General features: G+C 36.1%; 1 protein-coding gene across 1 annotated transcript in view; it reads right to left on the bottom strand.

Annotated features, from left to right (window-relative positions):
* The window catches only part of ADAMTS20 (ADAM metallopeptidase with thrombospondin type 1 motif 20), an 85,551-nt gene that overhangs the window by 63,666 nt on the left and 5,380 nt on the right, over positions 1-16,505 (bottom strand). Inside the window, 2 exon segments of the mRNA XM_036401473.1 lie at positions 6,446-6,705; positions 9,759-9,921. Of these exon segments, the coding sequence (XP_036257366.1) occupies positions 6,446-6,705; positions 9,759-9,921 (423 nt within the window).

The following is a 16,505-nucleotide window of genomic DNA, read 5'->3' on the forward strand; positions in this document are numbered from 1 at the left end:
AAGAATACATACCTGCATTTTAAAGCCTGAGTTGTCTTTTGTGTTGGTTTTGGCTAGGGTAGAAATATTGTCTTCATCCTAGCTGGTATGGGGCTGTGTTTTGGATTTTTACTGACCACGGGGTTGATAATACAGAGATGTTTCTGTTATTGCTGAGCAGAGCTTACACAGAGCCAAGGCCTTTCCTGCTTTTCTTACTGCCACACTGGGAAGGAGACTGGGGGTGCCTCGGGGGTTGAGAGGAGACACAGCCAGGACAGGTGACCCAAACTGGCCACAGGGAGATCCCAGACCATGTGCCATCGTGCTCAGTGTAAGCACTGGGGGGAAGGAGGAGGAAGAGGGGGACATTTGGAGTGATGTCATTTGTCTTCTCCAGTAACCATTACATGTGATGGGGCCCTGCTCTCCTGGAGATGGCTGAACACCTGCCTCCCCATAGGAAGCACTGAATAAATTCTTTGCTTTCCCTATTAAACTGTCTTTATCTCAACCCACGAGTTTCTAGCTTTTACCCCTCTGATTGTCTCCCTGATCCTGTTGGCGGGGGAGTGAGCAAGTGGTTGTGTGGAGCTTAGTTGCCAGCTGGTGGACACTCCATCAGAATTCCTGTGTTCTGTCTCACCTCTAACTTGTAACTGAGATGGGTGTAAAGATAGACCTTTAATATTGCAGTAACTCAGAAGATGGTAACAGTCATGATCATCACCATCTACAACTGTTCAATGAAAACACATACCACAGTTAGACCACATCAAATGCCACCATGTACAGAACAATGTCAATGCATCCTTCCTTTCAGAATCTAAAAGAAATGACCTTCAAAGATCATTTCAGAAGACACAGCCATTGACAGGCTTCTCTAGCTGTTAGAAGCTACTCAGAGAAACACTGAGCTGCTTGGCAAGATTGTCTCCTTATACTCCTCATTCCTATTCTTGTATGAGATGAGTCCCAAGCAGTTTAAAGGAAGGCCTTTGTCATAATTGGACAGTACCAAGACTTCACCTTAGGAACACCTCTTGAACTACTGAAGAGAAAGTCATAGAGACAAGTCTAATTATTGAATCAACAACAACAATCACCACCCAGACAAAAATAGTAGTAAATAGTACTAACAGTAGTGAAATGTAAAGACAGGCAAGTATGTGCCTGCCCACATACTGCAAAATAAAATCACTTAGTTAGGAAAAGACCCTTAAAATTATTGAGTTCAACCAAACACTGCCAAGTCCATTATGAAAACCTACTCCTAAGCACCACATCTGCACATCTTTTACTTACCTCCAGGGATGGTGACTCCCCTGCTTCCCAGGGCAGCCTGTTACAATGCTTCACAACCCTCTCCATCACATAATTTTTTCTACACCTTCCTGGTGCAGCTTGAAACCATTTTCTCTGGTCCTTCACTTGTTATTTGGGAGACAAAACTGTTCCCCAACTCACTACAATCTCCTGACAGGTAGTTTTACACAGTGATAAGGTTCCCCTGAGCCTAATTTTTTCCAGGTTAAATGCCTCCAGCTCCCTCAGCCACTCCTCATATGACTTGTGCTCCAGACCCTCCATCAGCCTTGTTGCCTTTCTCTGGCCATGCTCCAGCACCTCAATGTCTTGGAGTGATGGGCCCAGAACTGGACACAGCACTCAAGGTGCAGCCTCACCAATGCTGAGCACAAGGGAACAATCACTGCCTTGGTGCTGCTGGCCACACTATTTCTCATACAAGACAGGATGCCATTGGCCTTCTTGGCTACCTGGGCACATTAACATCTCTGTATTAGTTGGTCAACCTCAAGATGTAGTGAGATATCATTATGACACTTCATATACAGGCATCCTGGAGATGCAATTAAAGGACAGTCACAACTAAAGAACAGCTGGCTTTTATACCCCCACAGATACCCATATGTCAAGACAAATAAGAAGTCCAGTTCGGAGAATTTATATGAATGATACTTTGAAAATAATTGTTTCCAGCTATACATATTTATTGGTGAATAAACAAATACCCACTTTCATTTTAACCATGCCAAATGCACAAGATCATGGGGTTTTATATACACAGAAGAAACATAATAAGGTATATCCTTGGCTTGTGCCAAGAAAAATATGCCTTGTGCTGGCCTTCTAGATTTTACTGGATAAGAGATAAAAAGCACTAAACATTCCTGTAGCTTTAATACTAATGCAATGATCTGAATGAGAAAGGGGAAAATACACTACTGAGGTTCAAAGGAACAGATACAAGGAACAACATAATTCACCCCTAAATTTTGAATGTAACTTTATTCATTGCCTTTCAGATGGTAGCAATACAAATTAAATTATTAAGCTATAAACTACTTAGGTCTACTGCCTATTTTCAAATGATGACTATAGGCAAAATCAGTATGCCAAATATTCTTAAAGGCATCAATGTTTACCCAGTGTGTTCTGAAAAGATGAACTGTTAACTATTGTATAGTATGAACTGCGAAGTATAAAAACAGTCTTTAAATTCACCCTATATATATTAAGATAAAATAATCTGTCTGGTTTTAATGATGGGACACATTGGTGCACACACTCTTCCCATATAGGAAATACTTCATGATCATTGCTGATTAAGACTGCAAACAAAAGCATCAACAATACTCTAACTAGAAAAATTTTTTACTGTTAAGACCTACTAATCGCTGCCTTCTATTACATATGTAATAGAAAGGTAAAAGATGGTAACCCTAAAACTTTTCTAAAGTTTTTGTCTTAATGAAAATCAAAAGCACCAGCTTTTAACACCATATTATAATAGTACTGTTTTACCATGATACAACACCCCTTTATGGCTGCAAGTTAAATGATTTAAATTGATGTTGTCTCAATCCTCTCCTTGAATGCATGGCTCTCCCCTCCCATGCTCTGACTTCAGCATTCCCATGACTAGGCCATCAGCCAAGTTCACAATCAGAGCTGGCCATTGCAGCCCTACCACAGGTGGTTTTATATGTCATGACTTCTTTTCAAAAAGGCAAGATTACAAAGTTTTTCCTGCAAGCAGACTAAGAACAGACCTAGTAGAGATTTTTTTCACTACCAAACAAACTATATAAGCAGTACAGTACTTAAAAGGATGTCAATAATCAGGTTATTGATTCAGAAAATGAGGACAGTACCTCAAAATGTTTAATGGAACCAAATTTCAGGTGGTTTTGAATTTTACAGTAAACTCCAGTGTTTTAATGAATTATCTCAGTTGCTAAAATCAAGCCTTCATGCCTGGGGCTCTGAACTTTCAGAACATAGTGTAAGTCCTCCAGTTACTAAATCTATCCAGGCAGTGCCTACTGGCTGCTCTGCTGATACAATACTTAGACAAACAAGAAGAAACTGTGCAAATTAAGCAATTACCTTATTCTTATTGTTTTATTTATTGTTTCACATCAAAGAATGCCACTCTTTGTGTTGAAATACAATAAAGTTTTTCATAAAATCCTATGGCAAAGGTACTCCTATCTTGAAGTACATATTTCAATCAGAAGGAGTAAATATTTCCAAGATTTAAAGTAAGTAATGTGAGTACTCATATTGCTAACATTTATGCAGTTTTAAAGAAATGAGATGACTTGCATGCTGAGAGCTAAACCTTTTCAGGTTGAATTGGATGAGTGACAAGACACTTAAAACCCTAAAAATACTTAGCAGTATATTTCAGTTCTTATTTTCCACTCATAAATCAGCAGCAAGTTTACTTTTGGTGGCTTTGTTGATGCTAAAAAAAGCCCCAAAGAAAATAAAAGAAAAATGGGCGAGGATTTCAAAGGTTCTTCTGGGAACTAGATGTCTAAGTTTCATTAAATTTAATGTGATTTATTTGCTTAAAGTTTTTAGGTTTCTTTAATATCCAAGCCAGAACCAAAAAACCTTAAAAGTTTCAGAATTATTACAAGAGTAAAGTATAATGCTTGCTTCAATTAAAATGCCAGCAACCTGACAATTTCCCATAACAGAAGTTGCTTGACCAGATACAGTAAAATTTAATAACCGAAGCTATCTGTATAATGGCAGAAAGGATAAAATTTAAAAGTTTCCTTTCTTTCCTTTAAGGCTATCAAATAAGACTAAAAATGGTTCCATTTCAAACACTAAGAGGCTGTGGGTCAAGAAATCACCCACTAGCATACTGATAAATTCTAAAGCAGATTACATAGCAAAGAATGGTAGTCACTTGTTTTCCTATCCTTCACATTTTTTTTACTAGTTTACAGAAAAATAACTGTTATGGATAAGAAGTGATAGAAGGCTGTATATTCATTCACATTATTTGTGTGACTAATATCTGTGTCAGGAAAGGGTTGGATTAGATGACTTCCACTTGTTCTGTGATTCCAAGCCATTGCTGAAAATGCTTGGAAGGAAGCAAAAGGAGAAGGAATACAAGTTGGGATTTGTATTCTGTGGGGAAATGGAGGCAGAAGGGAGAGTGCACCAAATTAACTGAACTGTAAAGAAAATCTTTTAAAAATAAGAACTGAATTTATACTTTTGATATCTGCATTTATAAAAGCTCAACATTACTAGAAATAACATCTTAAGAAATTTTTGTTTCAAGATTACTGTCTTCTGCATATATATATATATATATGTGGAATAGAGCTGCCAACAGATGCAAGCAATAGATCTTACCACCTGCAGAGGTATTCAGAGATATTAAACTCACATTAAAGATGCAGTGGCCTATAGAAGGCTATTACCCTAAGGCCAGCAATAAGTGAAAAACCCTAGTTTTACAGTACAGATAGGAAAGCACAAGAAAGAAATTACAAGTTTTTTAGAAAAGAACTGGTATTCTTTCACTCATACAGTATATGTTAAATACTAGATCTTAAAAACAGTTCATGTATAGGCTATCTTTAATAGCAATTATACAATGCTTATCTTATTCACCTAAAAGTCCAATTGTGTAAGACAAATATGGCACTGTAAGGAATAGTACTTGAATGTACAATATCTACAGATGCAGGAATAATGATTTCTTCTTAAAAAAAACCATCAGGAATTACCTATAATCACAACAAGGCCTCCTGAAAAAGATATAATAAATGTTCCATTTCATCTTACTGTAAATTTCTCTAAAAAACAGCTTCTATTTTAAAGTAATGTCTTTACCACTTCACTTTGTTCCTTAGTAAACCTCTTTAATAAAGGAAGTAACTATTGAAAAATTGCATCTTGGGGATTAATTGTTTCAAAAGGAATTCCAAACTGAGTCTGTACTGTAAGAGGCAAAAGAACTTTCAGTATGGATTTTTTTAGTAATACATGAACTTTCATACCTTCACACCACTAAAAGTAGAAAAATTCAGAAGACTTACAATAACATATGCTAATCTCCCTTAAAACATTATTTTTCTTACAAACTAATTAAAAGAAACTCCATGTTCTAAATTTACTTACCTACATCATCTGTGTAATAGATGGCAGCAGCTCTACTGTCATCAGCTGGAGTTGTGGATATTAGAGTGAGCAGAATTCAGCTCAGTTCTCTAAGTGCCTATTACCAGGCATCCCTTCACACACTATAGGTTATCAGAATGCACAACTGGCAGATGCAACACATGTTTTACAGGAGACTTGCACAGCTTGCTGAAGCAGCAGCTGAGGCCACATCAGATGTCCTACAACATCCTAAATGGCATGGGGCACTTCTATGAAGCAAGTTAATTAATCATGGTAAAACTACAGTGCTATTCTGTTCATCCAAAAGTACATGTCTGTAACTGGTCAAGTTAAAAGCCATCTAAAAGCAGATGTCTCTATAGATACTTATGTGATAGGTGCTTTAATTTCCTATCCCAAGCTAGATGTAGTTTCATATAAATTAAGCTTCCTGAATAGATGTAAGGACAGAAATCTAGGAATAATTACAATGCAGAATATATTAGCATGCCTTTTCCTAACAGATGATTCAAGTGATGTCATGGTAAAACTTTTGATTTTAGAGCTTACAGTACTATATTCTAAATCATTTTTGGTTCAAGAAACAATTTACCACATAAAGATCACAAATAAATTATACCAACTCAAAGTCTGACCCATATTAATCTGAAGTTTCTTGAAAAATTGAAAAACTAGGATTACTATAACCAAGCTTTTTTTTTTCACAATGCCATTTAATATCTGTCTGCTGTAATTAATATGTATTTTTCACACCCTGAAACTTAAGAATTCTTCTAAAGCAACAGAAAATCAGGAAATGGATCTCATAATTTCACATACACATGATACACTGCATTAAACTGAAAAGATCCATAATCTTAAATTTTGACCCATCTTTTTTATTTATGTCTATGTAAACTCTTTTTATTATACAGAATTTGATCAAACCAGAAGACAGGAAAGTTGCAGAAAAGAAAACAACAGAACAGAAATAATTAAAATTCCTAATGCTTAAGAACTTACTTACTATTGACATCAGTGTTAGTACATAGTGCTGTAAATTCTGCCCATGGTGACGAACCATTTTGGTGTCAGCTGTGACCATCACTTCTACATATCTTGGATAGGAAAGAAAACGTTTCTTCCTGGAATGTGGATTGCCACCATCCTCTACAGAGATGTTATTTAAAGCATACTCTAAACTGAGAGACTTCTGTAAAATGCTTCTCTTTTCATCTAAACTGCTGAAGGTTGGATGTAATAAAGTGCTCTTCTGCAACTCTTTCTCTGTAAAATAAAAAGATTTATTGTTGAATGCAGTTGCTAAATAGTACAAAGGCAAAAGGCTGCCCAAAATAGAAAATCTTGTATTTATGATCTTATTTCCAAGAGAAACTGTGGAAGCATTAAAAAAAACAACAAAAACACAGAAGATTGTAATAGGAACATCAAATGAGATGTCTTGTATATTTTTATATAGTTCTATCATAAATGGATTATTTCTTACAAATTAGTTAAGAGACAGCAATACTACACAATTCCTAGAAAGCAGTATAATCCAAACAGGAAGGCTGGAAGGAGATAAGCACTACAGCTTACTCAGTACAACAAAGGACACAAGTTAGTTAAACAAAACACATTTTTACACACAAACTTTTGGCACCAGCAGAACAAATAAAATCAAACTACTTCCAACTCCTGAATTCAAGACTTTACTGACTTTCAAATTTACATAACATTATATTTAAAGAAATATGGAGTTTAACTTCATAAGCAAGTAAATACCAAAAGCCTTAAGTGACCTCTTTGACAGTTTTGTAAACATTCATTATGTAGAATCAGGCTCTAGGAAATACACAATCTACTCAGATATCTTCAAGCTAAGTACTGTAATACATCCAATTATACTGTGTAGTCCAGCCAACAAATGCTTCTGATGTCTGATACAGAAAAACAATGCCTTTACCAGAGTCATCTTAGCTCACATAAAAAATACCCAACAGAGAAGCATATCTGAATTCTCACTACCCTCTAGCACTTCAGCAGCTAACTGGGCACTCCAGCCCCTTCAGAAGAAACCTCCACTGTCTTTCTGGAAACTCGATTTCCCTCTTAAGAAGTAGCCAAAGGCTATGTCTCCTAATCATTTTATTCTAATGACTTAGTGACTACAGCACTGACCCAAGAATTCAGAGACCACACTTCTGTCACCCTCGAGAGGATTTAAATCTACACATTCCATTGTTCAAGGGATGAGCCCTCATGTCTAAACTTTAAGGTATTTTTGAGAGATCCATAGTTTGTCTTCCTTAAAGTTAGGGTACAATATGGCAAGAAAGAAAAACAGTAGAGACAGCAGCAATTACTTTACTGAGTAATTGTTTAAAACTCAATCACAAAATAAAGCTATACTAATTGTGAAGCCATTAGCACTAACAATGAGGGGAGAAAGCAGGGACTGGCTCTGAAAAGGTACTAGTTCAAGAGTATCCACATATACTCTTATGTGTTTAGACTAAGTTGGATGCACTGAAGAGAACTGGCTGAAGCAATTTCATATACACAATCTTTACTAGGTCACAGAAAGTGTCTGAGATTCCAGACTACTGGCAAAATGGGAAATAATACTCATATTTAAAGGGAGAGTTTAAAGATTATCTAAATTTATGGATCAAACAAATCAAGAACAAATCAAATTAACTTTGTTTACCAAAACCAGAAATCAACAAATGGATAAGTAATAGCTATGAGACTTATCCAAAACCTATTCTGGCAAACTCTGGTGAGCTTCCACATCTAAAGGAAACAGAACTTATGGACTGAGGAGATGCAATAAGTATCCTATCCTGAACTGAGTAAGGCATATATTAGGGTTGCAAAAAATTTATTCACTGGCAAACTAGTTTTAGAAGAAAACAGTACAAAGTGGAGAAAAGATTTGTTAGACAATTTTAGAATTACCATGGCCCAATTTCAAACTAAAAATATGTATTGACTGGTATGTTCTTCCATATCGTCTGTCAAGGTTCCCTTACTAGAGAAAGAGAAACTTTCATGATTCCAAGTAGTGATATAAATTGTTCCTCTGTGAAGAAAATATATGAATAACCAAGCAAGACTAGCATTAAAGGAACCACATCATTTTTAGAACAGAAACATAAAAACACAAAGCTTTTCTTCATAAACATTTCTGCAGCTTCACTGCCCCCAAACTGACAGTAAGCCCTAGCTGACAATCTTTTATAATTGTTCCAAAAAATGAAAAGGGAGAAAATGACTATGTTCTTAATACTTGAAGCCTTTTTGTCACACTTGCTTGTTTAGATTAAAGAAAAAAGACACAAAACAAACTGAAAGACCTCTAATTTGGTTCAGTACATATTATTTATCATTTAATAAAAAAAGGCATAGGAATAAGAACATTTGCTTGAAGTAATGGTTATTTTCTGGCCTTAGTATCTATGGGAAAGCAAAATTCTCAAAAGAATGTTTTCGACTATAAAATATGTTATAAAAATTTTCTAAAATTAATAACACTAATCACCCAAGCTTTTTTTTAATCTTTATGTTTTTAACCATCTACATAGATATTCCTCAAGAAGAGTTCCAGTCAAAGTTCCCTGTTCAGCCCGGGAACTGATCAGGGAGCTGATCTTCCCTGCTGGCTCAGCTTTCAGCACATAGGGAAGGCATTCCCCTGCACCTGCAAAATTTCTTTCTTAAATTATGTCCAGCCTTCCTGTTCCCCTTTGTTATTAAGGACTGTTTCCCAAAGGACACCTTGAACCAGTGCCCTGAACAGGCCAAAGGCAGAGGTTCTGTTGACACCCTTCCTTTAACCTTAAATAATACTAAACATTATGAATATGTAGCGTAAATAAATCATTAAAATACCCACAAGGACAAACATTTACAATAATGGGTAAGATTAGATTGTATTAAATTAATGAGTAATATTAGATACTTCCATTATTCAGGAAGACAGAAGTCATGTATTATCTGCTAGAATTGCAGTTAGTTCATTATCTTTTGTGAATATAAGCAACAGCTCCTGTGGATCTATTCCTTCAATGTTTACATATGGGACAATGTAGGACAAAGCAAACCCCCACCAGAGTTCTTGCAACATCATGGGTTTTTTTATATATATTCTGTCCTACTTTTGAATTTGTCACTGTCACAAAACAAAAGGAAAAGCTGACAAGCTTATGTGAAAGAAATGTGTAGGTTCTAATGGCAATGTGGAGAAAAATTATTTATGAAATAAAATATTGCTTTTTTTTTTCTTTAGAAAAACTGACATTTGAAAAGGCACAATGGAATTTAAAGTATGACTCTACCTGAAACTTCACAAGGTTTATAGGATTTTTGATACTCTTTTTTAAGTTCATCATGCCTGTATATAAGATGTGGTTTGTTATGTTCATCTTCATCTTCACCTCCATCCGCTTTCATCAGAGGTTCTAAAATGTATTCACCATCGTGTGCCTTGAAGGTGCCCATCTGAAAGCAACAGAAGTAATTTAATTATTTTCCACTGAAAATACTGATGTAAAAATAATTCTCATTGAAATAAAAGCTATTTATGATAACATTTTGATGTTAATGATCATACACATGCATGTGAAACAGGGGAAACTCCAATAAAACCTGGAAGGTAAGGCAAGAGAAGTTTACTTTTAGGGACTTGTCCCACCAGAATAACTCAGATTACCTCACATATTAACAGTGGTAAGGTAATTACAATAAGAGTTATGAAACAAAGGAGATCACAAAAATATAGAGAAACAAGGTATAACCAAGCAGGACCCGTTGGGAGCTGTGCAAAGCAGAGCAGAGGCCATGAAGAAATTCAGAATTTGCTGTCCAGATTCTGGACGGATTTGTTGCTTCTGTCCTTAACATAATTTACATAGTATTCTTCTTCTAAAATTACATTTCCCCCATAGATTAGAAACAGTGTTAACATGGTATTATTTTTGAAGATTTTTAACTGGAGCACCAGAAAGTCAAAGTTGACACCATTTAAGTTTTTTTTATCCTTGATTTCCCCAAAACACACCCCATCCCTGACCACCGTAGACACACATGGTTAACTATGTAACGGGAGCCACAGTAACTTGATTACTAACAAAAGCACTGGCACATACACAAAGAAAAAAATTAAGCTCCTTTCCCCCAGCCCCCTGCCCCATAATCCTCTCAATTATGAAATCCTAAAGCAGACTCTGTTCTTTCTCACTGCACTTCTAACTGAATTCATAATTTCCTATGGCTTAAGTACTCCACCTCAGGAGACTACAAGGAAGAAGAAAGAATTTCATCAAATTATTTTCAAACTTTTTAGCAACTTCCTCACTTCAGCCAATTAAACATATCAAGTGAGTAGGTACACTGCATCCTGATAGATGTTTTGCCACTAAAGCATAAGACTGACCAAAAAGACATAAGCAACAACATACATAATACGGTTTAAGAGATTAAATGTTCATGTCAGCCTTGAAACTCAGGGTTATAGAGAGAGTGGCAGAGCAGGATAAATGAGAACAGAATCAAGAATAGGGCTTTTTCAAACAATGTACTAAGTCTTCTAACCTACTAACTGCTGCAGACTACTTTAGTGTCCAGGGTATTGTACTGGAATTATAATTTCCCCTTGAATTTGGGATCCTTCTAAGCAGTTATCAGCTGTCGATCTGTAAGAGTCTGTTAGTCTGACACATGGCTGAAGCCCATCTGCAATCTTGTCTGATATATAACATTATTAGAGATCATGTCAACGCATTGTGGATGAATCCTCTGCACCAGCTTTGTTGCAGAATGAAAAAAAATCTAAATAGTATTTTCATTTCAAGACTGTTTAAATCTAACTCACAGAAGCACTTTTCCCCCTCAGTTTCATTTAAATTCTTTGCAAGTAGTCTTCATGCTGGATCCTTTGTACATTCAGTTTAGCCTTCTCACATGCAGTGTTTCCAGGGCATGTAATTTGTAGAGGACAGCAGACCGAGTGTACCAAGACCAGCCTGGAAAGGGCTTCAGGAAAAGAGACATGCCACAGCTTGTCAGTTAGTCTTAAAGTACAGCCTTTTAGGTTTGTCATGACAGGGACAGACAAGAGCCTGTGACTCAGGGACTAAGCATCAATTCCTGTTAAGATTCATGTTTTATTACATATACTATTATAAAGTCCCAGTTAACAAAATGTCATAAATCTCACCCTATACTATTTGTCAACATTCACATGCTAATTAATTATTTTCTCCTGATATACCAAAACCCGTATTTCTACATAATAAATATTTAAAGTATGTTCTTCCAGATTTAAGCAAGAACTTTATTTTCCACACACATTTTACTTCCCTCCTATTCTTTCAAACAGGTGGAGCAGATAATCTGGGTTTGTTTCCTCAAGAGCTTTTCCAACAAACAGACAAGGAATGGTTTCAGTTACAACACAGAGATTGTAAGAACAATACCCCAGAACTAACAAGGAAAGAGATCGTACTACATTCTAAACTAAACTTCCAGAATATCAGACTTCCACTGGAAAAGACAACTGCAACAAGGCTATATTATTTTTCTATGATTTCATTCTAAAAATAAAGATTAAAAAAAAAAAAAGTAAAACTCCCAAACACAAGACACATTTTTGACCAAGTCTCCTCGCTTCAAAACTTCACAACAACAGACCACAAATTTACAGGCCAAAAAGAGACCAGCTGGATGGGCAGAATCCTTCATTATGATTCCTGGCCTCAAAATTATTCCTAGCTTTTTTTCACGTCAAAAGATTAACACAAGACAGTACAATTGTGTCCTTAAGACTAGAGAGTCCACCTTTACAGATCCTTGGGACAACCATTTTAGAAAAATGGTCTCAAGCTGTCAAGCTTCCTTTTGCTCATTCTTTGGCCCACTGATTCTCAGACAGTATCCCAGGATCAACGACCTGTTCAGATATGGAAAAAAATAGCTGAGCAAAAATCTAGAATGCAAAAAGCTTTCATTCTTTCTACAATGAACTCTCTCCTCTTCAACAATGTATGGGTAAAGAAGCAATTACTACCACTGAGTAGTTATGAAGGCCTCCTATCTGTAGTCTATGAAAAATTTTTGCACATCACTGAACACACTATGTTGTATGGGAAAAAGAGCAAAACTTAAGAGATCAAGCAGTGCTCTATCTTAAGAAAGGTATTTGATATTTGTCATTCAAAGCCAAAGAAGACATTGAACTTGTAGCCACCGATTCCAATCCTCCAAATCTGCCATGAAACTACACGGTTTGCTCCTCATTTTCCTAATACATGCATCTACAAAAATTCAGTCACCAGTTACACTGCCTGTTCACAGTCCTCCTGCCAGGAAAGTGATACTTCATGTGGCTACAGATTCTGCTGATACAAATGGAACTATTGCTGCATCTGGGACACACAAGGAAAAGAGCTGTGAGATCCAAATGAAGAATACTTTTGGTAAAATGAAATAAAGAAAAGCCACTTAGATGTACAGAGGTAGGTTGCTGAAACAGGAGCACAAGCATTTGCAGGAAATTAAATCAGAAATGAACTGGATTTATTTATCATCTACAGATGCCTCTCAAATCATCTAACATGAAAGCTGCCTGAATCATTCTATTTCTGTTCTTCAGATAAAGAGATAAAAGTACACTTAAAAGATCTCTTCAGTCGAAGTAGAGTACAAAATTGAAAACAGCCTCTTGCACATCATAAATAAGTGGTCCAAAGAAGGAGTGCTACCCAGAACTATGCATATGCATAGATTTTAGAAAATTTATGAGAAAGCCCACATGAGAATGATAATTTATATTTTGGATTTAAAATATTATGGATGATCTAGACACTTAAGATTAAATCAAGGTTCAGGGGATCAACACAGCTACTCACTATATGGTATGACTTAGTGGTTTAAAGTGGCTTAAAACTGTATAATCTTAACCAATATTAACTCTATTGCAAGAGTTATAGAAGTAAATATTGCAAAATTATGGTTAAAGAATGTACCATGCCCATATACAAATTACATCTTTGTTTATAAAGTTTTCAGAACACATGGAAAACATAAGGGATATATAGCAGATTTCAGAAATGAGGAATTTGTATGTCCAACAGCACAAATGGAATTGTTTCATAAAAACACTAAAAGGACAAGTGAAGCTCTGGAAAACTTGACTCTAAACTGGCAGACTCCCTCCCAGGTAAGCTCCACTCCTGTGCTCAAGTACGTCTCATGCTCTTAAAGTATGGCTTCTTAACTCACTTAAAAATCTGTAAGTAGTTTATAGCAAGAGCACTTTAACAGTCAAAGTAACGTACAAAATCCCTTCCTTTTATACTATTCTCTTCCCCTCTACTTTCCCTCCTCTTTTGATTATTCAAATCTCTTGAATCATATAAGAATCCCTCCCTCTTTTTCTTCCTGCTTCACTGTTACAATATTTTATGATGAAAGACTTAAGAAATGTTGACTAATTAAAGAAAAAAGTATTACAGTGATCATAGTACACTGTCAACATTTCGAAAAAGTATTTCTGCTAGAAAATAATTCAGCTAGAAACAAAATTAAGAGATAGCAGTTCAAGCTAATGTATTAAAATCAGAGCTAACATAATTGAAATAAGAAAATAGTAATAAAATCATAATTTTTTATTTCTTCCCTCACCAGGGATGAAGCTTTCACAAATGTTTTCTGGTAGGAAACATTTTAGAAGTGATTGAAAGCAACATTATGTTTGAAGTTCTTGGAGAATAAAATTCTAGAAGTTTGCTATAGGTGTCTAACTACATCTTACAAATTCTGTGATGTTAAGATTGCATGAGCTGACTATAATCACACCACTAAAAGAATTGATGGGGCATTCACCTATGGTTGGAAGTGTCCTGGTCTGCAAAGACACCTGAGATTAAATTTCTTAATTCCAAATTGAAACTTAAGTTCCATGTAAGTGCTTAAAGGGATTTTACCTATTTGTATGTTTAGACCATGCCTTACCAATAAAAATATGATAGCCATGAGTTTCTAAATAAAATCTGTAGCCAAAACAGAGGGGCTAAACAGCAAAAAAACTTGAGAGAATGTTAAAAAAACAATCTCAAAGCCACCTGGAAAGAGCATTGGTTCATGGAAATAAACAAGATTCAGTGGAGTGGAAGGAAGAGAGAAGGGTCATTTATTTATTTATTTTTATATTTATATACAATTCACAGTGAACAAGCTAGACAAGCCAACTAAAAATATGCATAACTTTTTTTAATAGATATATACATGGAGATTCCATTACAGAAAAGCAGTTGTACAATGCCTGTTGACATTGACAAAACAAAATGTATAAATACATATAGGGGATTTTCTTGCTTGTTTGGGGGTTACTTTGGGAGGGAGTAAGTTGTTGGCTTTTATTTTTGAGTTTTAGGGGATTTAGTTTTAACACCTCAACTATCATCAAGCTAAGTATTCTGACAGAACACAGACCTAGAAGATCCATACACTTTATCTTGAAGGAAACTCCACCATATCATCTCGCCTGTCTCAGAAAACATCAAGCAAATTTACATTTGCAACTTATCTCTGCTTAAAGAGAACTTCCTAGTTTGATGTTTTTAAATAGATGCAGAACCACCTTTTTATCTCACTGGGAGATGAATAGCTCCATACAGTCCTTTTGACTCATAAGCACCATCACAGGCAGTTATCACTCAAGAGCACACAAGCTATGGTTAGATTTTCACCTTAGTCAGCCACACAGTAAGCTACCTTGAGTACTTCTGTAAATATGTGCATTCCCAGAAGATATTAACTGCTCTCAGTGTCTGGCTTTGCTATCTTAATCTTGCCATTTTCTACATGAGGGTATGTCTGAAACAGAATGAGAATTGAGACTACTGCAGATACACTATCTCATATGGGAAGCCTATCTATTCCCCAAGAGTACAAAGTTTCCTGAGATCCATGACAGCTAGATGTTGACTGCCACCTGGGACTGGAAGCATTAACTTCAGACAAAAAAAGAAAACCCACACACAACCCCTCCCCCCCACCTATTTGCACACCAGTAATTTAGCTTAGGGACAGCAAAGGGCCATATGTTGTGTACTCTGCCCTTCCCTGACACAGAAACTTCTGTGTACTTCCTCAAAGTTTAATGAACATATGTTTGTGTATATATATAAACAGATAAAAGTAAATCAAAGCTCCTCTGGCTGCCCAGAGCATACCAGCAAATTCACCTGGGTCACATAGATCCAAACAATAAAAGCAGCAGTTGAGAACAAGCTGCAGCCATCAAAACAAATTATTTGGCAACATATGGGCAAAGAATGTGCCCAAGCAGTAACCAATGAAAGGCCACTAGACACAGGACATGGGCAGAAGGCAGCCCACTGATGGCTCAGCACCCTTGACATAAAACATTACATAGGCACATCCTCTCTGTTGAGAGGACAATTCCTGCAGAATTTTACTGGTGAACAAGCAGGACACATACTCAGGTCCTACTGCTTTAGATAAAAGATTTTCTGTGACAGACCTTCAGCTGCACAATCTGCAAGTCCACATATCTTCTCAGTTTATAACTGCAATTACCACCTGTATTTGCTGATCTGTGCTGGTCCATGTGTGAAGGTATAGCATCTGTGGAAGTATTGTCAGGAAAAGCTGAGATGCAAAGAGCCTGAGAAAAACATACTGGAGAAGATTCAGGGTTTTTAAAACAGTAGAGGGGACCTAAATTGTCTCACTATTTTGCAACAAGCCAAAAAGAAAGAATATTTTATCTTAAACTTGCAAAGTAAAATCTTTTACTTAAAACCCCTTTGTGCTGATCAGAGACAGAGCAAATGCTCAGGATTATAATGGAAGCACTGAAACTCTTTCTGTTTTGCAAATCCAGAGCCAGTCTCACCTTATATACATGTATGACACAGGAAACCAGAACTACCACGTGGAAGTCTTCAGATCACCCAGCCAGTAGTAATAAGACTTTGTTTGCTCAAGCAAGAATCAATTGCCTTGAGCTGACATTTCAATAGGTTTGTTTTCCTAGCTTATGATGGAATCAGTATATT

This window comes from Molothrus ater, chromosome 5 (assembly GCF_012460135.2).
Source record: "Molothrus ater isolate BHLD 08-10-18 breed brown headed cowbird chromosome 5, BPBGC_Mater_1.1, whole genome shotgun sequence".
Classification (NCBI taxonomy): domain Eukaryota; kingdom Metazoa; phylum Chordata; class Aves; order Passeriformes; family Icteridae; genus Molothrus; species Molothrus ater.